The 26,234-nt window shown below is 38.4% G+C and overlaps 2 protein-coding genes across 2 annotated transcripts; both read left to right on the plus strand.

Annotated features, from left to right (window-relative positions):
* Positions 1 to 3,961: 3,961 nt before the first annotated feature.
* LOC306820049 (uncharacterized protein) lies at positions 3,962 to 15,187 on the plus strand (the record flags this gene model as incomplete). Its single annotated transcript, XM_079337703.1, has 11 exons — positions 3,962 to 4,114; positions 9,093 to 9,135; positions 10,289 to 10,496; positions 10,589 to 10,691; positions 11,254 to 11,350; positions 12,004 to 12,094; positions 12,196 to 12,311; positions 12,709 to 12,922; positions 13,217 to 13,310; positions 13,412 to 13,490; positions 14,222 to 15,187. The coding sequence occupies exons 3-11, from the start codon at positions 10,400 to 10,402 to the stop codon at positions 15,185 to 15,187; spliced, it is 1,857 nt and encodes a 618-aa protein (XP_079193829.1). The 5' UTR covers positions 3,962 to 4,114; positions 9,093 to 9,135; positions 10,289 to 10,399.
* Positions 15,188 to 21,338: 6,151 nt separating this feature from the next.
* Positions 21,339 to 25,405, plus strand: LOC306820050 (transmembrane protease serine 6-like; the record flags this gene model as incomplete). Its single annotated transcript, XM_079337704.1, has 4 exons — positions 21,339 to 21,633; positions 22,927 to 23,077; positions 24,573 to 24,715; positions 25,334 to 25,405. Exons 1-4 carry the CDS (start codon positions 21,559 to 21,561, stop codon positions 25,403 to 25,405), a joined length of 441 nt encoding a protein of 146 aa, XP_079193830.1. The 5' UTR covers positions 21,339 to 21,558.
* Between the last annotated feature and the right edge of the window lie 829 nt (positions 25,406 to 26,234).

Genomic DNA, 26,234 nt, shown 5'->3' on the forward strand with positions numbered 1-26,234 from the left:
GGAACACAAACTGCTGGGACCACCTTGCTGTGCCACCAGCTCTGTGAGGTTTGGGGAGTTTTGTGATCGCATCTTGGGAGGAATCCGTCATCTTTCCCTTTGAAAGAAAAGGTGGGTTTACCAACCGGCTCAACTCACCCCAGAGCTACCATTTGGACTTTATTAGTCAGCAATTTTATGCTAGGTTTTTGACTTCATGTTGTAGCTCATAGATACCACAACTAATGTATAAAACAAAATTGAAATTATCTATAGTATTTTGGTCTAAACACAATTCTCATTAAAACTTATGATAAACTAAATTCACTTTGAAGAGTGAAAAATGTTTTTTGGGGGGGAAATAAATGTCTAACCACTTTACCCATGTGGTTCTGCTTTCACAGACTCCACAAAACTTCCTCCTAAATGTTTGGTGACATGATCAATTTTTTTACTGTTCCCTAGCAACAAGGGGTGGCTCAGCTTACCCCAGTCTCCTCTCTATATATTTTGCTTTAACCATGCAATAAAAGAAAAGTCCAAATAGCTAAGCTAATCATTAGCTTACAGCTGTTGACAAGGTATTCTATTTTTGTGGCAAATTTTTGCAAGGCAAATTTCAATATACTTTATTCCTATAACATAAAAGCTATTAGTTCATCCAGGAAACATAGAAGAGACATGTCTATCTTTCAAAGCAAATTAAAGATGACCTACAGGATGCCCCACGAATACCCGTCTTACTTTTTCAGGTGCCAGTTGGTTGCAGGAACATACAATGAGTAAATAAATAAATAATCCGCTACACACCTAAAATTCTTTACTCTAACTCTGTTGTCAAGTGTGCTTGGCAAACCTGAGAAGGCTACAGGAAAAACATGTTCGCTCACAATTAAGTGCAGTTGAGTATTTTCACTCTCCGGCGGATATGTATTTCTTTAAACATGATTACAGTCTATGGTTAGGACCCACTAGGGTGTGAGAGACCCAAGGAGAGTCCCCTTCAGGTAACGGCTGCGAAGGAGGCCTTTCCAGTATTAACAGCCTATGATCTGACCATAGAGGGGAATGACTTCAAAACTTTATTGTCATTACACATATACAAGTATAGTGCAACGAAATGAGGTTTGGCATCTCACCAGAAGTGCAAATAAGCAGAAAGTGCAAGAGTTCGTGCTAAATATGTACAGTGATTATAACATTTACAGATGTGGTTAAAGAAAGTGAATTATTAAGTATATCTGGCTGGATGGATTATTGGGATGCTATAAATATAAATAAATGCTATAAATATAAGTGTATACAGAGGATTAAATATACAGATTAAGGTGCAGAGAAAATTAATATACTAATGTACAGATAATATACAGGATATGTACATATACAGATCAATAACTTACAGTGGTGATATGGACATACTATAATACAATAATGTGTGTGTGACCAGGAGGAGTGGTGGGGGATGATAGATGTGAGGTGATATGCAGGGGAGGGGGGGGGGGGGGGGGGGGTCAGGAGGGGGCGGAGTTTGAGAGAGAGACAGAGTTCGGGGGGTAGAGTTCAGTAGGGAGACTGCTCTGGGGAAAAAGCTGTTCCTCAGTCTGCTGGTTCTGGTCCGGAGGCTTCTGAAGCGCCTACCGGAGGGCAGGAGGGTAAACAGTCTGTGGGCAGGGTGGGAGGAGTCTTTAAGGATGCCGTGAGCTCGCCGCAGACAGCGTTTCCTCTGGACATCCTCAGTGGCAGGAAGTGGACACCTTGTGATGCGCTGTGCTGTTTTAACCACCCGCTGTAGCGCCTTACGGTCCGTGACAGAGCAGTTTCCGTACCAGACTGTGACACTGCTGGTTAGGATGCTCTCAATCACACAGCGGTAGAAGTTCCTCAGTACAGCTGAAGACAGGTGGTGTCTCTTCAGTGTCCTCAGGAAAAAGAGGCGTTGATGAGCCTTCTTCACCAGACTGGAGGTGTTAGTGGACCAGGATAGGTCCTCTGTGATGTGGGTCCCCAGGAACTTGAAGCTGGAGACACGTTCAACAGCCATCCCGTTGATGTGAATGGGGTTGTGCGTGCTTCCCTTTTCTCTCCTGAAGTCCATGATGAGCTCCTTCGTCTTGCTGGTGTTGAGAAGCAGGTTGTTGTCAGCGCACCAGGTGGCCAGATGCTGTACCTCCTCCCTGTAGGCTGTGTCATCGTTGTTGCTGATGAGGCCAATCACCGCTGTATCGTCCGCAAACTTGATGATGGTGTTGGATCCATGTACAGGTCTGCAGTCGTGGGTGAAGAGGGAGTAGAGGAATGGGCTCAGCACACAGCCCTGTGGTACGCCTGTGTTGAGTGTGATGGTGGAGGAGCAGGTGTGTCCTGACCTAACATACTGGGGTCTGTTGGTCAGAAAGTCCATTATCCAGTGACGGAGGGAGGTGTTGAAGCCCAGGTCTCCAAGTTTAGTGTTCAACTTGGAGGGGATGACAGTGTTGAATGCTGAGCTGAAATCAACAAACAGCATTCGTGCGTATGTGTCGTTATTGTCCAGATGTGTGAGCACAGAGTGCAGCGCAGTGGAGACTGCATCCTCTGTACTCCTATTGCTGCGGTAGGCAAACTGGTATGGGTCCAGTGTGGGTGGGAGGTGATGTTCTAGTTCAAGGCAGCAGCGATATCTTTATGAAAGGCAGTTATTGGTCCTCCTGACGAGATTCACACTCGGCCCAGACCAAGCAATCAAAGTGAGGCAGGGTAGAGGTTTCAAGGTCAAGTAGTAAATAAGAGCAACAAACTAGGATATTAAAATAATTCCTAAAAATGCCAACTGCTTAGCCGAGATCCCCGCGCTCTCGCAACAACATCAATAAATAGCTTATGTTTGTAAAAACGTGGGTCAGTGTGAAGTAAGGATGGGTATAATTACTCAAGTAATAATCCAGGTAATGTTTCACCTGCACACTTGTTCAACTTTATTATGTAACATGCACCATGCTGCCAGTTGTGAACAGGACAAGTAATGCTTGGAAATACTTTGACAAAAACAGACGAGGACGATGTGCAGTTCAAGATATGTTGCATTAAACCTCCTTATTAAGAAATACTAGTTTGATGCTTAATCACATGCGTTTACAGCACAAAGAGAAACCAAGGGAAGACATTCACACTACAGACACTCTTGCATCACATAATTTGCTTGCTCTGTTGGCACAAGTCGAAGGAATGGCAGAAAGGATGTGCGTGCTAGTAATGAAAATGGTTACTGGAGACATGTTCCCATTAAGTTTTGGGGAAGAAGAACGATTTCGCTAGCTGATGGAGTTCTTATGCTACCGTCACTTGTCTTGTCATGTTTAACTGGGATTTGTACACCGCTGTCCTACAGACATGCAGTAATGATAAATAAAAAATAATACCAGTAATTTGTGCACATCATAACTGCTAGGCTAGAATTCATGCCATTCCCAATACAAGAAGAACCGGCACGAGGCCCAAAGTGTCCTTCCCCATAGTATCACATAACAATGTCTGTTTGTGATGTCATCAGCTGATCACCGCTGAACTGTGAGTCAGCTTGAACAGCTTTGTGTGGGAGCTAAAAACTCCTCACTTGAGCTATAATCACATATTTCATAAAAGTCAAATCAGGAGTCATAGAGCTCAGTGGCTTGGTCCAAAAATAACACTAAAGCTGGACTTTACAAGAATGAGGAAGCAGACTAAGCATACTCCTATCACAACAAGGGCACACACGATTAAAAAATCAAAGAGGAAATTTGTACTTTTCTGAGAAGAATCACACTTGATATAAACAACTAGAACTGCTGACTGTTATCAATAAGCTGTAGCTAAACTTGGTATTTATATACAGGAAGAGGACTATGGAAATCATCTCAGCAGATGTGGGGGGGGGGGGGGCTTAACAATCAAGTTGTTTGAAAAACTGTGAAAGGGATTTCCAGCCTTCTTTTCACTTCTCTAGAAACACGCTTGCGTGAGGGAAACCACAATAAGCAATAGGTTTCTATCCCTCATAGTACACTTCAGTCTGCGAAGAGAGACAGGTTATCTTTCTGAATGAATGAATGAGGAAGCCTGTTGGATCGTTTTGAAAGAATGACAGTCACTAAAAGTGAAGATCAACACGGGGCAGGTACGTTCCTTTTTTACTTATTTCAGATTTCTTCAGAATTCTTTCAGTGTGATGAATGAGTAAGCGCTTAAGAGAAAAGGATGCTCAAGCGAGGGAGGTGGACGATGAAGAATAAGATAACCTGTTTTATGGTTGTGCATGATGATGATAAGAAGTTGTGTCAGTGTTTTACAAAGAAGACTACACTGATGACAAGACAATTATGAAACAGCAAGTCTCTGGCAAATTTCAACATTTTCATGTAGTGAGACACTTCTGAGTAAAATGAAATTTAAACGGTTATCTGACCTGTAGTTCCTCTTGCTGACGTGTTCTTAGAACTTGAAGTGACTTCTCGCACTAGAACCATGCTCATCAAATACTGTATGTCTATTGATGAACGTTTGGTCATTTAATGGGTGACAGAAGTTGTTTACAAACATGTCAAAGTAGAAACAATCTGATATTTGTTTTTAGTCTGAGACTGTTTGAAATGAAGAGTCCCTTAAGTATTACAATGATCTCATTAATGTAAGAGTTTTTTTAAACACCAACAAATAACGCTGTCTTGTTGTACTAACTTTTAATGCACTTTAAATGTTTGTGAAAGAAGTTCTGGATTTTAAAGGAACTGAAAGATGTCTGTGTAGGCTGGTATACGGGAAGTTGAGAGAAAGAGTGATATCACCAAGTGAGCAGACAGTGTGGGAGGAGGAGCATAGAGAAAGACACAAACCCAAATAATAAGGTGGTTAGTTGATAGAGAGTAATGTTTATAACAAATTTCAAAGAAATCAATCCAAAAGGGTTCCTCATATTTCTCTTTAAAAAAGCTGACATTTGTGCTGGGTTTATTAGAGGTCACCAAGTCAGCTGGTCAGTTTTTGGTATGGCTAATTACTTCTGCTCTCTCTTACCAGCATAATTATGAAAGCAATCCATCTATGGAGTTTATTGGAGCTGATACGACAAATCAGAAAATGAATCAAACTTGCAGCTTCAAGGGTCCATAGTACTGCATAACCTAGAAAGAACAGAAAACTTGTTGAATTGTTCAGGTTTTTTTTTTTTTTTTTTTTTTCATATTGTCACTCTTTCTGAGAAGTGGAGGATGTGTTTTTCCTGTCTGTTGTGTGTGTAGTCTGTGGTTGTTTTTTTTAAAAACATGAAGCAGGAAAAGGAAAGAGAGTGACGGGGAAAGAGAACGAGAGAGAGAGTTCACATTTGCAGAGGTTTTGGGGGAAACCCAAATGTCAGAAGTTGACATACAAATGAAAACCTAAGAGAGGCTAAACAGAGAGATTGGAGGTTGAGAGTGGCTTACAAATTCAGACTCTTTGTCAATATGATTCAAACTTCTGCTTACCTCTCACTATCTTAATTCAATCATCTCTGATGCTGACAATGTATGATAAATACTGACCTTCAATTGGGGAAGTTTGTAGAATGTACAGCACGTATCTCAATGGTGTCATTAATCTCTTGACGTGAGACATGAGTTGACAGAAGAATAGAGAACTGACAACTGCTACAATGGTCTTTGGTCAAATGACCTTATTTCAAATGTATGACAGTGTACCCAAATAAGGGGAAATGGTTTATTTAGTTGCCAAATTGAGAATGACGAGTTCAAAGTTTAACATCCTGTCTATATGACTCATTTTCCAATGAACATCAGTAGCACTATTCAAAGAACATGCGATGAGATATTAAAACAGACCAGAGGTTGCCACTTTTTTTTTTCAAGATGTACTTTGAAGGAAATAAAAAGTTGCCTTGAGCTATTTTCAGCATGGCTTACATTTATGTAAGCTACATACAGTAACACATCAAAGCAAAACATGCTCATGAATATGTCAAATACATCACATCACCTCCATTCACACAATATGTCCAGTATAAATACCATTTTAAGGCTTATTTTATTCAACTTTTCTGTATCCCCAAGAAAAGAATCACTCATTTTATGCACCTTCCTGCTTTTTTCACCCTCTGCTGCCTTTTCCTGTATCATGGAGTTTTTTTTTTTTTTTTATCTTTCAACTGTTTTGGACTTCCCCTGGGAATCATATGTTTCACTTCAAAATGCTATGAACTATGGGTAAGTCCCTGACTCTAAGTCTGCAGATATGACCACTTATGGACAGGGTTCATAAAGGGCTTGTAAAGTCAGTGAGAGAGCCCTCATGATGATTCAACACTGGGACAGCACTATAAGCCCTTACAGACTGACTGGGAACGTGCATCAATATCAGTGAGTGTGTGAGGTTGGACATCGTATCTACAACACATTGTGTTTACTCAACTGATTCTGAGATTTCTTCCACAAGGAATTCCATAAGGAATCTTAGAAATTCCTGGAAGCAAACAGACTCTATCTGTGTCCATAGGCACAGTGAGAGCACCGACATCACCAGTCCACCCGAGCTCAAGCCGGCCTGGGATCATCGTACTCACCGCCGTTGATAGGCAGGTCTTGTGCCGCAGCTCCCAAAGCAACAAAAGCTGCCTGTTGGCAGCAGCTGCCTCAACTGCTCGTCGCTATGTTGTGCCTCATAGAGATAACCACAAACATCCTATTCGAGCATAGGACCTTCAAAACCTCCTTCATCCATACTGTATCAGTTTGAAGTTGAAACATACTTTTTTTTTTTTTACTATTGTCAGTTCTTCTCAGCTTACACAGAGCCTTAGCATAGCTTCCTAGCAAGATGGCGGACGTTGCTTTTAGATTCTAGCAGTGAGGTCCCAATCACTGATCTGTAGGTGGTCTGTAGCTTCATTGGGTTGAAAGCATGAGGAACTAGCGATATAGTTTCACCCACTCTAACTTCTAAAGTGACACAATTTTCCAAAACTAGCATGATTTTGAAAGTAGTATTCTCTCCGTGCTCTGTCTTCACCCACCTCCTCTCGTTTGTGCTCCCTCAAAAGTCCTGCCCATCATTTAAATGCACTAGTGCCATTGGTCCAGAAGCATATTTCAGCTCACGCTTTGAGTGTGGGCTTGTGCATGTATGGGGTAGAAAACGAGCAGGGAAACAGGGAGGAATGATTGGTTCATGAAACTCATACAGAGGGCAGACATTGGTTGAAGTTTACAACTGTTACAGATGACAAATTTTCTTAGTTTCTTCAGAGCACATGAATTAGTTCATTTCATTACAGTAAATTACTATTTTTAGTTGTTGGTCACTATAGGCAGTAGATTTTTTTGAATTCGCTCAGCAAAACCTCCGCCTGGAAATCCATTAGTGTAAGACAGTGTGGACACTCAAGTCTTTCAAGCAATGATGTCTTTCACAAGCTCCAGTTTGATCACCTTACCGCCTATGGAATCTAAACACTTGCCATCGTTAGGATAGGGAGGCTGCCAATATCTCTGAAAACATGGAGCTAATTTGTTTCTTTATTACGCAATCAAACCAAAAAGGATAACATGTTAAACTTAAAATGCTGCAATTAAAAAAAAAAAGATTCAAAAACTGAACTTTTGAATTAAGCTTGCAATTTACTCAACTAATTCTATTCTCAAAGGTGTTGCTTGGCTTTGTAGTATCTTCTTTTTTGCCTTTTTTTTTGCCATAAATCGTTACAGGATTTCACATCCCAGAGCATACAAAGGCACAAAGTGTATACTTACTCCATGTCTGGAGAACACTAAAGAGCCATGAAGGGGTTCTCATGAGCATGTCATTTTGCTGATATAGTTTTATTAGAGTAAAGGAAAATGCTTATTACTTAGTGACCAAATAACAGAATGTGAATTTGATATCTAACAGTTTTGTTTTCATTAAATAGCACAAGATGAATCTATTTAGTTTGTTTGCATGATGAAGACACAACATATATCCCACACCGATGAAACTTCCTCGAAGTTATCAAGAGTATTCTGTCCTTAAAGGATCTACTGTGACGTTTTAGAGTTGAACGTTAGTGACTTGCATTTTTATGCAGTGGTACACTTTTTCAACATTTTTGATATAAAATAAAAAAACATGTTAAATAGTTCAACTTTGTAATTACTTAGTGTTTGCTTTCGTAGTACTTTATAATAAATATGATTGCTGAGAAAGTTATCTGATAACTTCTGTTTTAGAGAGAGAAGTTGGTTTACAGGAAGTGCACCTGTGTGAATAAAGGAACATTTAGATTCTCAGAAATAAAACCGCTGACCTTTATATAATAAAACCACAGAAACAGGTGACCCAGCTACAGCAAGATTGTTTGCACTCCCCTGAAAACAGAAATGGAAAAATAGATTGTCAGCACAGAGACTCTAACGTTACACAAGAAGTTTGGTGTTTTCAATTTTTACGTTTAATTTTAAACTGCTACTAAAATCCTGAAGACTATCACATGTCATGTTTAAATGTGAAGTGGTTGAAGTGATGGCTAGGGAAATTTAGGAAAAAGAGAAGAAGAATTTGAGGTTTATATTACTATAATCTACTTGTTGATATGTAACATTGTGGGCTAAAGTAAAATAGATTTAAAAATAAACTTTTAGAAGGGATACAAATTATAGAATGAATAGTTAATAACCAGTATCAAACTGAGTCTTAGACTTGTTTAAATTGTTGTTTTAAATTCCTGTAACAGGTCTACAGAAAGTATCAACATTAGAATAAGTCCATTTTTCATTGCGTAAAAATACAACAGAAAACCCCCCTTTATCAGCACCATCACACAAGCAAAAAAAAACACACGCCCAAAAACTTGGAAGTGCGGGTAGGTTCATACTGAGAGAAGCAAGCAAAAAACCAAACGCACGCACAGACATGTACACACACACACACACACACACACACACACATGCACACTCAAACAAGTGAGGGTGGGTTCATACTGACAGACGGACTTACCTAATTGATTTAAGATTATACCTCTAGAAGAAGTACAAATAGTGGCAGCTTTATCTTCTGTCATTCCTCTCTTGGAGGTTGATTATTTGCAGCTTTCTTTATGATATAATTAATTTTCTGATGTTCCTGTTTAGGAAGATGATATGAGCTCTACATCCTAGGCAGCGGAACTAACAGGTAGGACATTTATCTCTGAAATGAGTTTATGTTAAAGTTTATGATTACAACGTTAGAGCGGGCACAAAAGTAATCTGATCAGTTATTGGATAGAAAAATTAAACAAAGCAAATTTTGATTAGATCAGGTAACAAGGTATTTACAGTACCATTGGGGTTTTGGAATAAATATGCTCAGACCCTATTACACAGACCAAATTTCTGTTAATATCAAACTTGAAATATATAATTTAATGACTGATTGAAACATTTTACTTTGGCACCCCCCTGTGGCAAAGTATGTACTACGAAGTCCTATTTAAAACATGGGAATCTTTATATTTACAGTTTATTTTCTTAATGTATAATCTGTATAGAGGGTCAGGATTTTTATCATGAAAAGTGTTCTGGTTTGTGTTTGCAGTACATTTGTAGCAGAGCTGTATTAACAAATAACATATCAGCAGGCTTTGGAGAGAGTCTAGAAAGCATAAAGAAGGTTGAAAGTTATCCACGCTAGTAAGCTTCCACCTTCCATCTGGATTTAAGATAGACATTTCAACTTGAGCCACAAAAAAGTTTGTTGGAGTTTAGATTTCCAAAACACCTGGAACATATCATAGTGATTGATCCCAGCTCCATTCAACAAACACACATTTTAAAAGTTGCTTTTATCTCCTGCTGAAAAAACAAGAACTGTCTTTATCACCCTGTTTGCGTTCCTCTACTATAACAACCCGCTCCCTGTACATTATCCCGTACAGAATACTGGATAGCTACCACTTGTTGCTGAATAAATGTTGCATATTTTAACAGATATTTTATCAGAACCACAGCACACGCAGTTAGGCAGGATGTGAAACTTTCTATTTCTGTACATATATATATATATATATATATATATATACACACACACACACATATATATACATATATATACACACATACACATAAAAAAATGTTAATTATTATACACATACACAATATTCAAAATTCAAGATTACTTTATTTAGTCCCGAAGGAAATTTACCTAGGACGTACAGGCTGCTGCATTATGACCGATTAATTTTAAATGGATGCTACTGCAATGACATATGATTTGAGTATTTTCATATCTGGGAAAAATCGGGCAGGTTAAAAATTAAGTAGCAGACAGTATCTTGTCATCTTTACAGAATGAAGAGAAGAACGAAGCAGTCACTTTGAGCCTGAATCAAGACCTATCCACCACCTATTATCAAGTTTTGGGAACCAATAAACAGAAGGTTGACGATTAGCTACACTAAATGGAGAGAAAGAAGGACACCACCCTTTTTCTTTTTCTTGCCATGCTTTATGTCTGCACTACCCAAGAAAAGGATTGTTCCCGCTATCCTGTTACAAGTAAGTTAAGTTTTAATATCTTTTTTTTTTCACTATCTTGCATAACAGGTTTCACCCATTCAATATCGTCTTCTCTCCATTATTTCTTACAGATCTCCCCTGCTACAATAACGACAATAATACCATCACTTGTGAGTGGAACAGCACACAACAGTCTGACACTGTGTGCACAATACACGCCAAAAAGAACAACAGGTATATGCCACAGACACAAAATCAAATTCATATTTGGAGTAAATGCAAATGAATATTGGCTGTGTAATATTTGCAGTGTAATATTTAGGTTTTATAACAAATAAATATAATGGCTGAACCAAGCTGATCTTTTCAGTGCCAGTACAATTCAAGCGCTTGATTAAAACAGAGCTTAAAATACCAGATATAAATGTAACAATCATGCTAAAAAAAGGCTTTAAAATTAAATGAATAAATCCTGTGTTATAAATACAGCAACCCATTTGTCACAAACAGAACGTTTTAGTACAAATTTTTTATGATAACACACTGTCTTGATATACTGCACCACTGAAGCAAACTAAAGGTTAAAGATGCACTCAGTTTTGGTAGAGAAATGTGAAAGGTGGAGAGCTGTACGGATTATGTGATACACAAACTGTCCTCACAGGGACATTTGATCCCTGGAAAACTGTTTGAAGAAACAATGCTGTGAAAGAAGTTGTAGTTGGGGGCCTGCAACCCTGAAAACCTGGATCAGTGCATTTCTAGACAACTAAAATGTTTGGGGTTTTTTTTCCAGTAGAAGTAAAGACAGCGCCTCTTGTGAGCTGAAATCTGTTGATGTCTCGAGACCAGCACTGAAGAAATGCTCAATGATCTTCAAAAGGAAGAGAATTGTGAGTGAAAACCCTTTAACCTAAAACGATTGTTACAATTGCTGCTAAAACCAGACAGGATCCTTTGCGAAGCAAATGCCTAGAATTTAATATAATAAGTGTAATATATTTATACGTTTTTTACAGGATCACATGGCTATATTCGATAACTGTGTGCATAATATACACAGACAGTCTGTATACAAGATATAAAACTTGAAGTAAAATAACATCTTGTTATGATTCTTTCTGTCTGACAAAATGATCGGATATCTTTAAATACTTTGATTATGGCCTGTTGTTTTGAAAAGCTCAATCCTGCCAGTTGTATAACTCTGCAGGAAATATAATGAGTAATTTACAAACTATTATAGTAAAGTAAGAACTATCACAGGTATACAGTAGGTCTACTTCAATTACACATAAGTTGAAATGTTTTAAGAAATGGCTGAAGAGACAGGCTGTTGTTTGACACATTAATTAATAGATGAGCGATATTGATTTTCTCGTCTAACAGTTGACAAGAAAGATAAAAAGGTCTGCTTTTAAAACGTTTGAACTTGAATTTTAAGCTTCAACATAATCTGTTTTTATTTACACTATGTTATCTGCTTATTGAGCAAATGTATGTATGTGATCTAAAGTGTCCTCATATCTCATCATATATTTCTTAGTTTCAGAGCTTCACTCAGTTCTCCATTGACCTGATCTGTGATCCTGCGAAGCAGATTCTCACCAACATTACCTACAAGTCATCTTGTCACAGTGAGTGCAATATCTAATACCTTGCCTTCTTGCAATTACATGTTGAGCTATTTCATATGACTTTCAACAAGTCATGTGTGTATATGCGTGTGTCACTGCAGTTAAGTTGGACCCTCCACAAAAACCAGACATCAACTTTACCACTGTGTCCTGGATTTCTAGAGAACGTTCATACAGATTCCATCTTCAGTGGAAACATGAAGACCAGTCATGGACGGTGTGTTTGTATTTTTTGGCTAGTTAGTACTTTTAATGTGAGATGTCTTCAAATAGAATTTAAAATGCATGCACTTGAACATTTTTTACCACCTCTTTTCTTGTACATAGAGAAAGAATCAATGAATTTAAAAAATCCCCAATTTTTTTTACGGGAAAAAACACTTGAACATACTCAGAATTATAATGCTGTCAAACATTTTATAGTACAGTCATTAAAACTGGGGGGAAATCCATTAAAAATCATGTTGAACATTGATAACCAATGGTGTCATTCCCACTGACCCTGAGGGCTCACATTATTGTAACATGTTACAGAAAATACAATAAAGACTGTTAGTAAGTATGGTCATTAATTTGACCCTGTAGAACAATAAACCATATTTTTCCTTTCTTAGGAGGCTTCAGAGCAGAGAACACAAAATCACGAAAAGGGATGTCCTGATAGATGCTCCTATAAGCTTGACCAGGATTTGCTGATACCAGACAAGAGGTACGAGGTGCGTGTTCGAATAAAGAGAGTTGACGAAGATGTCTACCGTTCAGTTTGGAGTGACTGGAGCCCTTCTGCATCATGGGTGTCACCTAGCAGACTAACAAATCCACCATCAGGTAAAGTCGCCAATACAAAAGCATCTATCTAAATGAAAATGTGTTTTAATTTCTCAAATGGCGATTTTGCTTCATTGTAATTTGTTATAAGACCTGTCAGTTTTTGACATTTCCAGTCTATCCCATCTTATACTGCAGAGCTAGTGCATATATGTCTTATGTTAATTTTATGTTGACATAATGAAATTATTGTCACATATACTTTTTTTTTTATCTTATCTCTATCTTTATTTGGGGTTTATACCTTGTGTCTACCTGTTTACTGATTTAAGATGCTCTGTACTTTGTTTATAGATGGCTCTGGGGTTATCATTAGCATTGTTGCATGCTCAGTAGTGACTGCTTTGCTCCTGGCTGTCATATATTTGAAACGTAACAAAACCATCTGGTGAGCAGAATTTGTGTCACATGTGATGACAAATATTACATTTGAGGCCAAATATTTTAATTTCACTGACTTTTCTGAAACTCTATGTATTTTTCTTACAGGATCTATATGGTCACAAAAATCAAAGGTCAGCCCATACCAAACCCAGAGAAATCCTTCCTAAAAGATGTACATTTTCAAGTAAGTCCATTAAGTCTTCTTTTTTTGATGTTTAAAGTCTTTAGAGTGGAATGGTTGATTGCAGAATTTTAATTGTTGCCCCCACATAAACATCACAAACCTCAAGTCTGCGAGAACAAACTCAAAACACATGAGCTATTTTGACTCAGCAAACATTGAGAATACTTTCATACTTAAACATCGTACTCATGTCCAGACAGGAGACATCAGAGCATCAGTACCTCATCTATTAGATCCCTTTCAGGTTATCAAGCCTATATGTCTGCTTTAGCTACAGTAGTCATCTTTCTGATTCAGAGAGTTTTTCTTAGTGAACTTTTCAAAGACAGCATCAGAATGTCAGTGCAAAACCATATAGCAAGATTTATACCTTTTGTAGGCTGGGTAATTACATACAAGAAAACATGTTCATTATTCAAAAGATTTACCATCTCTGAACTCCTCAAACTCAACCTACCAGCATAATTGTTTTATTGAGTTATACATTCTGCAGGCATCCTCTTGTCACTTGATATTTTCATGCATTCATATATTTCTATGTTTTATGTACTGGTGTCTGTATGCCTCCATTGTGTTTGTTTTTTAAGCAAGAGAGGAACAAAGAACAACAAACTTGGGTTGATGTGCAGTTTATGTAGTTTTAACGATCCTCTATGGCAGATTTAATTTTGTGTGTTATTTTAACCTTTTCAATCATTTCTGTCTCTCCCTCCCCTTCGACTCTCCAACAGAATCATCTGAGCACTCACCTCCCCATCTTCTTTAATCCCCTGAAAATCGCAACTTTAGAGATCACCTCCCCTGTTAATGTTGTCGCACACTGCAGGCCAGAGGTGGAACTTCCTGAGAAAAGGAGCAGCAAAAGTAGCAATGAGTTATCCAGTTCCAATTTCTCCAACCCGAGTTATGCCCATTTGTGTCCTCCTTCTGCTCCTTCTGCCTCCTTGCTTACTACTGGGAATCTGGAGCCCTGTGCTGCTGATACACCTTATGGGCCAGTTTGTAGCAAAAATGAGGTCAAAGACACAGAACGGGAAAAGGTGAACAAGGTGGCGATCTTAGAATTGCTCTCAAAAGGTAGCAACGAAAAAGGTCTTGTGCCGGTAATGTCTGACTACGAGAAAATAGAGAAACTCCAGGTTGAGCGCTCAAGGTTACAGAGCCTAGATTCAGGTGTGTGCAGCAGCAGCGAGGAGGTCAGTCAGGAAAGCCTTGAAGAAGATAGTATCAATGTGACTGAAAATAATGATGGACAAGTACAGAGGGAGACGGGAAAAGCAAAGGAACATATTTTTCAGGAGCTGTTTGGAGGAGCTGGAGATATTTTTAGAAAAGGCTCCATTCAGGTTTGTTCTGATTATGAGCCTGCTCAAAATCTACAACTTGCCAGCCCTGAACTCCAAAGCCTTGATCTGGGTGTTAGCGAGGGCGATGGGCAGTTTAGTCATGGAGAGAGCTTCGAGAATGCTGACAAACCCACTGAATCAACCAACCTCTTGTTTCCGCTTTCGTCTAGTATCTTATCATGCGACTCATCCATCACGCCTCTGTCATTGAACTCGGCTGGACAAGCTTTGAGTCCTGCCCTGCAACCTCTGCAATGCAATATACTTCAGAGACTTGCTTTAATGTCAACCAGCAGGTCTGCAGAGCCCTCTGGTGATGGATACAGGCCAGTAGGACAAGAACAGAGCTAAAAATGAATAATGGGTAGGTCTTTCTCCCTGAGGAAGCTTTCTCGTGAATGTTAGATTATTATATGTTATGTGAACTCATGATTGCTGGACAGTCAAAGGGATACATCAGCCGTTAGCATTAAGCTTTGTATTATTAGAAACCTGGTTGTTCCTCCCAACTTGAAAGGGAATGATCCTTTACCCAAAGGACTGGACTCCACTCAAACGTTTCTTTTTAGTTCCTTTATTTTGAAGTTTAGTCTAGCCTTCAGCCACTTCAATTCAGGCTCAATTTAGGTTTGGTTTTGGTGAAAACCTGAGAAACAAAAGAAAATACAAACAAATGTTTGTATGACATTAAACGAACACAACTTCCACATTTCAAATGAAGCACATGCTAGACTAATTTGAACATTTTAATATTCTATTTATCAGTTTTTATCACACCTGTGCAAAGTAAAGGAAACCTCTTTATTAACGTCACCCGTGACAACAATATCAAATCATTAATCAATCAGTTAACTTAGTCCGTCATTTACCCTGCATGCTTCAGCAACAGTTTACAAACAGCGCTTTCTAAATGAAATTGATATCACAGTAAAGCATAAACAAACTGTCTTTCAAAGCGCTTATCGTCTTCCTCTTTGGTGTCTTTCATCACAATTTTTTAAACGGACAAAACTCCAATTTGAATTGCCACTGGTTGTGGGGTTGAGTGGTCATGCATCCTGCCCTCATTTTCCCCAGAGACAGGAAAGCGCTGTAATTCTTTTCTAACAAGGAGCCTCCGGTGACGCAAAAGTCATCATTTTGCATCATCGGAGGCAGCTTTGATTAGAGAGGGTGTAACCATATTGCTAGTTCCTCATGATTTGGACTTGCTGTTGCTACAGATCCATTCCTGCAAAAATCAAAAAGAAAAGTCTGCCGTCTTTCTCGGAAGCTATGCTAACAGGCTCTGTATACAAAGCTGAAAGCAACGGACAATGGCGAAAAATGTATGTTTCAACTTCAAAATGAAATGGTTGAAGGGGATTTTGAAGGTCTTGTCCTCGAATCGGATGTTTGTGGCTATCTTTACGAGCCGCAATATAGTGGGGAGCAGAGGTGTATTGAGGACAAGGAGGCAGTTACTGCAGACAGGCAGGTCTTGTGCCTGCAGCATCCAAGGCACATGTCGGTGTTCTGTTTGCTGAATTTGTGAGATGCTGGTTCCTTCTGAAATTTCGGAATCAGTAGAGTAAATGGCCATATGTGTTGTTGAAATAGGGTCTTTTTCAAACCAGCCACCAAACCCTCTCCCTACCCACTAACCCTCTGTTTGCATCCACATGGAAAGCCCATATTAAGTCTGTCCCAAACCAATTAGCCGGGAGTGGTAGTGCTCCCCCCTGAACTGCTACCTTATCGTGGTGGGGGAGTTTGAGCACTCGAATGACCCTAGGAGCTATGTTGTCGGGGGCTTTGAGCCCCCAGCATGGTCACCCAAGGCAAACAGGTCCTAGGTGACGGGTCAGACTAAATGCAGTTCATAAAAACCCCTATGATGAACAACATAAATAGGACCGTGACGTCGCCCGGCATGGCGGAGCCGGGGCCCCTCCCTGGAGCCAGGCCTGGGGTTGGGGCCCGCAGGAGAGCGCCTGGTGGCTGGGACTTTGCCCGTGGGGCCCGGCCGGGTTCAGCCCGAAAGGACGACGCGGGCCCGTCCTCCTGTGGACCCACCATCCACAGAGGAAGCAGTAGGGGTCGGGTGCAATGTGGATCGGGTGGCAGTCGACGGTGGGGGCCTCGGCGACCCGATCCCCAGACGCAGCTTCTGGCGTTTGGGACTTGGAACGTCACCTCACTGGGCGGGAAGGAGCCTGAGCTTGTGCAGGAGGTTGAGAGGTACCGGCTAGATATAGTCGGGCTCACCTCCATGCACTGCTTGGGCTCTGGAACCCAGCTCCTTGAGAAGGGCTGGACTCTCTACTTCTCTGGAGTTGCCCGCGGTGAGAGGCGGCGGGCTGGTGTGGGCTTGCTCGTAGCCCCACAGCTCAGAGCTGGAGGAGGTGTCTGGGGTGAGGGAAGTCTGGGTGTCTCTGCTTAGACTGCTGCCCCCGTGACCCGGCCCCGGATAAGCGGTCGAAAATGGATGGATGGTAGTGGGTTATAAAACCCTCTACCAGTGCATCTGCACCAATGGCAACTCCCCCCCCACACACACACACACTTTTTAGCTACAACGCCTATTATGTCCATATAAGAAGCAACCTATACAAATGTAAGTTCTGTGCAAGCGCCTGTACAAAGACTGCTCCGACTAAGATTACATTTTATATTGCCATACAGATGTTAACAACTTCAAATGTATATTGTATTGAGGACCAAATATAGGCTTACTCTTCTTTCTTCCTTGAGCTGAGGTGGTTATTTATTGTAAAGTGTTTTAACAGGGACAACAGGTTGCAAAAACAAAATAATTTATATATCTATACAATACATTATATTGCAGACAACTTGTCACCGTTAATATTTATTTCTCATTTTTCTACCTTTTATCTCTTTGTAAAATCTATCAAGAAGGCACCAACTTCAGGATTTATTTCACATTTATACTATGTATTGGTCACAATTTCAATACAGATTCATGTTCCAATGGGTGAACTCCCTTCAAATCTTCTTATTGTGAGATAGCATAGACAAAGCTTGTGTAAGTCTCATACTTATATAAGAGAGAAGTCTTAAAGTGAACAATTCTTTGGTTTATAAGCTGAAGTTAAAATGTATTTTTACAAGTTATTTCAGTTTGTGTGTTTTTTAAAAATGTTTTTATATTTCAACAATGTCAGAATGTTGTAGTAAAAGCCTTGACAATTACTCATTTAGTTCATTAGTTCTCCATAATTTAATCCATTTTTTTACATTTGTATTGTTATACCTTCACTCTTGATGTGAGAGTTGAGCAGAGGTAATACTTTGAATATTACCAACAATCTTCCCTTTATTTTTATGTTTGTTCTGTACAGCACTTTGACCTGAAAGCGTTTTAAAAAATAAATGTATTATTATTATTTAGGGGCCGCTAATGTAAAAATAAAATAAGCCTATTTCAAAATGCTGATGTCTTTTTAAATGTAATAAATAGCTTTCTCCACATTCTGAAATACTTGCATTTGGTTCTTATTGCTTCACACTTTGGCAGTTTTTTTTAGAGAGATTATATAGTATACTTTAAAAACAGGGCCTCTTAACAAGGATGTACCAATGAACAGATTATCGCGTACAGGTACTATGTTTTGTTACTGCTTGGAGGTGGACAAAGCTACACTACCAAATCTTGGTAGGCAGATATATATTAAACTATAGTAAATGTGTAAAATCCATCATGTTAAATCAAGAACTATGTGGATGACCCATGTAAAAATTGAAACAAACAACAGGAGCAACTTCTAGTTAGAAAATTAGAGACTAGAAAATGTCTTGTCGTGACTGTGTTCTTTGGTATGGTGGTGTTAACAAGGATCGTAACAGGGTAAGTTTCTCATAATTTCATTAATGAAAGATAACATGCTCAAAGGCAGCTTTAGATTTAACTGATTTAGCTGATAATTAAAATGAAAAAGTAACTATAGATAGGTTAACATTATAACAAGTTATTTGTTGTCTGTTGTTCGTTATTTGTTGTCCAAATGTCTTTAGTTAAGTTATTTGTTGTACAGTATTGCTAGTTTTTCTTTAGTGCTCTTTTATGCACTGCAGGTTTGCACTGGGGGGGGGGGGGAATGCAATTTCATCTGTGCTGTATGTTTAACATGTGGCATATTTGACAAATAAAGAACCTTGAACCTTGAACCTTGATAAGTAATATTTTCTAGGCCATTGTTATGTACTGATCAGTTTGATGGCCATCAATTAAACAATCAATCCTCTATCTGCCATGGGTTTACATAAGGCATAAACCAAAAACTTACTTAAGTAACCGTTCAGTAACATTATGTAACATTAAGTAAGAACCCATTTATAAACCATTTATGAACCATTAATAAGCCATTAATAAACCATTTATAAACCGTTAATAAACTATTAATAAATCATTAAGTAACCATTAAGTAACTATTAATAAACCATGTATAAACCATGTATACACATTTATAGAGCATTTATAAATGATTAATAAACTATTAAAACACTACTAGTAAACCATTTATAAACCATTAATAAACCAATTTTTAAACAATTAAACATTTATAAACTATTTATAGACCATTAATAAACTATTAATAAACCATTTATAGACCATTTATAAACCGTTAAAAACAGTTACAGACCATTTATAAACCATTAATAAACTATTAATAAACCATTGATAAACCATTAATAAACTAATAATGAACCATTAATACACTTTTCAGTAACTATTAATAAACCATTAAGTAACCATTAATAAACCACTAAGTAACTTTAAAACCATTAAGTAACCATTAACAAGCCATTAATAAACCATTAAGTAACCATTAATAAACTTTTAATAAACTTTTAATAAACCATTTATAAACCATTTATAAACCATTAATAAACTATTAATAATCTAATAAACCATTTATAAACCATTAATAAACTATTAATAATCTATAGACGTTTATATACCATTCATAAACCAGTAATACACCATTTATAGACCATTTATAAACCATTAATAAACCATAAATTAACCATTAATAAACTATTAATAAACCATTTATAAACCATTAATAAGCCATTACTAAACTACTTATAAACTATTTATAGACCATTTATATACCATTAATAAACCATTAATAAACCATTCATAGACCATTCATAAGCCATTAATAAACCATTTATAAACCATTAATAAACCATTAACACTCGGTCTACCAGAATTCCGCAACTACTAGAACTACCATAGCAGTTATTTTGAATGCTCGAACATAATGTGTATATAATTGGGATTTTCAATAAAAAGATCTAAGAATTCATTGGTGGAATAGGCAAATATACATCAGGACATTAAATGAAAACTGTAATGATTGAGTGTTTTATTTATTTTATTCATTTACACCAAGAGACATCACTCTCTGAACCTGCTCCTCCGTCTGAATCTTCCTCATCAAGGCTCTGAAGCAAGGCTAAGGCCTCCTTAGCTGTCATTGTATTTCAACTTGTAATTTGTGTCTCTCTTGGGGTTAGAGTAAAACTATAACTAGGTTTTAGCATCACAGAGCATAAAGAACAAACACAACAACAGAGCAGGAAAAAGGGGAGGAAAATGTAGCAAATTACTCCCCCTGTAAAAAGCATGCAGTCAATTTGAGTACTAATGGTAGTTCAAGGTAGTTTTACTCATATCTCATTTGTGTTTTGAAATTTTAATGATGTTAGAATGTTAGAATGAAATAAACACACATTTAGGAAAAGTCAGGGTCCTATTGGTACATAGGTTTTTTTTAAAACCCAAGTTATGACGTTTCAAATTTTGAAAACAGTCAAAATGACTGCTTTGGTAGTTCAAGTGTTAAATAATAAATCCAGAGAATCAAAAAAAAAGAAAAAAAAGAAAAGTAAATCCAGAGAGCCAAGTGAGACAAACAATGGGCTAGGACTAGACTAGACATGACAATGAAACAAACTACGACAAACAGTAAACTACAATGACCTGAAACAGAGGATAATATAGACAGAGACAAAACACTGAAATACAACATAAATGAAACCAAACCATGACAAAATCAATGAATGTGTCTTTTTAAAACATAGAGAGAGAGAGAGATCAATCTAAATAGAGGCAGAGAAATATTGAATTTTGGGTGCGATTTTTCCCCATGCAGGGAAAACAAGTCATTGTCTCCTCAGGAGTTCTCTTTGTGCTGCAGACTCCCTTCATGGCCGACTGGGATTTGTTGTTTGCATGGAAAGTGAAAGGCAAACACAGATAGCCTCGCCCTGTTTAGTTCCCATCAGATTCACCTGTGTAAGAGCACTGGTGGGGGTTGTTGCCAGGCAATGATTGAAGATATCAGTGTTCCTGTATCTACCTGAGTCATTGTAGCTCCCTTTAGAAGAGATATGCTCTGTGACATGATTAGATAGTTATGATATAGCCATCAGTTATAAGTTCAAATTTCTTTTGCTTTTAAGCCTCCCGAAGAGAAAACTCGATCCACAGCTAATCATTGTGCAGATACAAAACCAGCTTTGGATATTATTGATTTTTTTTTTTTTTTTTTACCTTTGGACTAACAAACAGAAGGACCTGATCTCTGTCTGTCAGAGAAACTTGTCTAGTTATGTTTTCTCTCTCAATGAAAGCTGCTGAATTGTAAAATCCAGAAATCCAAAACAACAGAGTGAAATGATTTCTAAAGCAACGATGGAAGTAGAGTGAGGAGATGGCGCTTGGGCAAGGCTCTAAGAAATCTATTTCATGTGACCAGGGGGTCATTCCTGCTTCTCCAAATGATAGGGTCAGTATTTCTAATATTAAATAGCTTGATGAATGCATGTTTAGCATGTAGGTATTTAAGAGCAAAATAGCTTTTGGTAGAATTTTGCACATGTGGTTTATTTTCAATTATAGGCACGAAGACTCTTGTGATGGATGTGATGTTTGATCTTAAATCAGCACAAGATGAAAACACTATCACAGACTGAAAGAGCATGGTTTTTTCCAACCTTAGTTGGAGGTGTTATGGTGAAGCTGAAAGAGCATGGCTTGTATTTTTTCTTCACTTTTTAACCACTTCCTATTATGTTTCTCAGTGGTTGAGCCGTATTTCCTTTGAATGATTCACCATGAACTTTACACCAAAAGAGCTGTGGAAGGGAAACTCCAACAACACATGAAAGTCTATACAGGTCTTGGGGAGCCGAAAAAACATTTATTAGCTCCAAAGGAGACTTTTTGAAACAAAATACATGTCTTAAAGTGATGACCTGCTGTGGCTGAAGATAACATTTTGAAAATGAGAAACTCTGGTTATGTGGAGTTTGAACAAAATAGGTTCAACAGACCTCTGTAGATCAGAGGTTACATTTCATTTCCAGGTTTTGAAATTTGAAATGTATCTACCAACTTTTAAGCACTGTAATGTGTTGAATACTTCATCTTTCAATATGCACAACAAACTTGTAGGTCTTTCGTCTATTTTCAGTAAACTTATTACCAATTCATGATGGTGTTGTGCTTTCCAAATGTACTTTTCAGGAAAAAAATTTGATTAAAATTAATTTGCACATTTACCAACATAATGTTGTGGTGCCAAAGATTAGTTTGTGTCAAACATTAAAAAGTTAAAAATGTAACACATCAATGAAACATTCATTCACAGAAAAAAAAATATTTCATGAGGATATTCTGATTTTCACCTCAGAGGTTGCTTGGAAGATACAAAGAAATTTGAAAAACTAATTTATCCTGTGTAGTATTACAGCATAAATACACCTTCATGATCAGTGTAGGTAGTTGGGTTCTTAAATCTCTCAAACGTGTATGTTTTTGCAAATATTAAACTTGGATGGTTCCTCATTCATCAAAGCTATTTATGATTAAGTGAGTAAGTTGAAAGCGATTGATTCTTTAAAACAATATGAAGTAAAATATGCTGTTCAGAGTATTGTGTTAGGATAGAGAAACTAACAACACACATAACAACTTTGTGGCTAATGTTAATCCATTGGGACTGTAATGTGCCTCTTGTGTCCTCATTTGAATTGTGCTTGCAAGGAATTCTGACTGGATTTTATGTTTCATCCCAAAGAGTCAAGGAAATGTTTCTTCTATAAAGGTTGGAGAAGGGGTAATATCTGTGGCTCCACAATCCCAGAGGACTCTGTGCTGCAAGTGTCTCCTGGCCTTTCTCCTCATCATCCTCATAGTAGCAGGAGCCATACTAACCTGGTACTTCCTAGGTAGAGAGATTTCTCATTTTTGTATTGATACATTTTTAGTCAAACTTGTGATAAAGAATAAGGCATTTGATTTACTTGGTGCTTTTCAGGGACTCAAAGGCACTGTACATTACATACAGAACAGAACATAGGACAACAACTTATGTATACAGCTATTCATGTTCCTCCAGACCTTAGTGCTCCCCTGATTTTTCCTCAAGTAAGCAAACAGACATTCTAAACTTGTCAAGAAATAGCAAGAAAATATAAAGATCAAATTAAATCTGGGTAAGATAATGATGGTTCCCATAGAATAAATCCTAGAAGCCCTTTTTACATTCCTATTCTGCTATAGTGTGGTAGCAAAACTCAATCACGCAAGAACGCAATCAATAGGCCTTTGTAATTTTCCATTGATCCATGCAATCACAACCTATGTGTTTTATAAGATAGATAGATAGATAGATAGATAGATAGATAGATAGATAGATAGATAGATAGATAGATAGATAGATAGATAGATAGATAGATAGATAGATAGATAGATAGATAGATAGATAATTCAAATAGAAATTCAAGATACTGCATAACAAGTTTGCCAATATGTGAGAGACACAATGCGTAAGAACCACTAGATTCACATTAACACACACACACACACACACACACACACACACACAGAGCTCACTGTGGTACATGATCTGCTACTTCACTAGCAAGGACCACATCACAACCATAGATGTTTAAGGTATTTAATGACTGATGAGACAGATGAATGTATGCTATTATGATGGAGGAGGATGTTGTCAGCTGGTCTGGAAGGATGAACTGACTGCAGGGCAGAGTGAGACTCTGAGTGGGGGAACCATCTAAGGTGTAGTTCTCCCAGAGCTGATCACAGCCCCAGACTGTACCTAGTATTACACAAACAAGATAGAGGGATGAGGAAGGAGGTGGAATGGATGAGAAGAAGGGAAAGGAGGGTGGGTCGTCGAAGAACTGAGACAAACAGTGTATAAGTAGGCTTGTCAAGTAAGTGGAGGTGGGGTCTTGCTCCCTAACCTAAGTTAATATACAGTACATTCACTCCCAGGTCCCATATTATGCTTTTTCTGGTTTTATATGCTCTTTAGTGTGTTTTACAGGTGTCTTGTGAATGTTTATTCTGCACATCCATTTGCAAAAATTCAAAGTCCACCTTAACACGGCTTCTCCTCTTTTACACCCCACACCCTCATGAAATGCTTGGTCCCTATAGCGCCCCTCGTTGAAAATCGGTTGATGACATCACAAACCCATGATGTCACTGATCCATAATGTGGGACCTTAAAATAAAATCCAACCTTGTCTGTGTAAGAACAATTATCTCTTGCATTAGGAAAGTATAAGCATGCTGACGTCAGCTTTCAGCCCAAAACACTGTTCTGCCAGGTCCCATTACTGCTAACACAGCTTTAGTCCCCTTTATTCTTGGTCATTTATTCTGTGTCTTGTCATCACACCTTCTCTGCAACAGAATACAGGGTTTGGGTTTTAGAGCCTCGGGTCCAGAAGCAGTACACGGCCCACCTGTCCATCCTCAACAGAAACTTCTCTGCTGATTTGTCATTACACAATAGCCCTACGTTTAAGAAAGAGGCCAAGGCAGTACAGAAAATGGTGAGTGCAGTCGAAGATTTCATCTGATACTGATGTGATGTTGAATAACTTTGTTCATGTTCCTTTGGATCTAAAATTCGGATTTTTTTTTCTTCATATGTCTATGGTCTAAAATGCAATTAGATGAACTTGCCAAGAAAAAAAGACCAGTAGCATTGTGTTCTTGTGGTATGATATGGCGTTAAAAGAACAATGCAGAAATGGTTTCTGCCACAAAGTTATACAAGAATCTGTTCCTCTTTCGACTGTATGCACCTGAGGGATCTATACTGTTCTCTCAGTAAGTTCAATGTGTGCTTCCTTTAGTGACATCACTACTGCAGCCTTTCCAGACGATCCCTACAGGCCTACTGTATGCACAGATTCTGGTTGCAAACTTGCAATATGTCAGCACCTGAAATATTTTAGCTTCATCTTGTTCAACTGCAGAGGCTGAAGCATGATGTAAATTTGGATAATGTTTTTGATACAGCACAGTATAAGTAATAAAAAGCGAAACAATTCTCAATTAGCATCAAGAAGGTAAAACATTAGAGGTGATGGACATTCTGGATTAAGCCTACAGCTACTTGCATACATTGTCACTTTTAAGCACATGATGTTGTCCTTATTTTTTAGGTAGAGAAGATAATGAAGGCCTCGACTCTTTCTCGATACTTCAACTACACAACTGTGTTTGCCTTTGGGTAAGCTGAGTTTAACTTGTAAAATAGCTTTTAACTCATTATCTGCCATTGGCGAGATTTTCCGTCAATTGGTGTTTTCAGTGTAATACGATAGGGGGCGCTCTGACGGATGTTGTGAAAAAGTTACAGGACTGTGAGGTCAAAAACCAACAAACAAGACCACCCACGGGAAAGTAGAGTAAAAAAAACTTTAGGTTAAGAAATTAACCCCGGTTCTCTGAAACATGAGTGAGGTATCTCACTAAGGGACACGCTCCTCGCGCTGTCCCCCAGAAGCAATATTACATTACGCCAGTCTTGACTGGCAGACGGACGTGACGTCGGCTCCCCGGAGGAGGTACATCCTCCTCCTATAAAAGTCTGACGTAACGTCCCATCCTCAGTCTTTGCAAACACACCTCTTCTCGCTCCAGGCAAGGAGGGTGGTCTGGTGAGATACCTCACTCATGTTTCAGAGAACCGGGGTTAATTTCTTAACCTAAAGTTCTCTTTCAACATTCATTTCGGTATCTCACTATGGGATATAGAGACTCCCGTATTGCCAAACAGGCATACCTCGAAGACCTATAGAGGACATCTAAACAAGCATGTTCTGCCCACCCACACTTAAAACAGAATGAGACAAAGTGTGCGTAGTCACATCCAGCTTGTAGAATCTGGAGAAAGTATGAGGCGATGCCCAACTGGCAGCCGCACAAATCTCCTCAATAGTGACACCTCGAAAGAGTGCCCATGACGTGGCCATACCACGAGTAGAGTGAGCCCGCAGACCTGCCGGGGCCTGAATGCCCATACTGTCATAAGCCATGGCAATTGCCCCCACGATCCAGTGC

This window comes from Symphodus melops (assembly GCF_947650265.1).
Source record: "Symphodus melops genome assembly, chromosome: 2".
NCBI classification, from domain to species: Eukaryota; Metazoa; Chordata; class Actinopteri; order Labriformes; family Labridae; genus Symphodus; species Symphodus melops.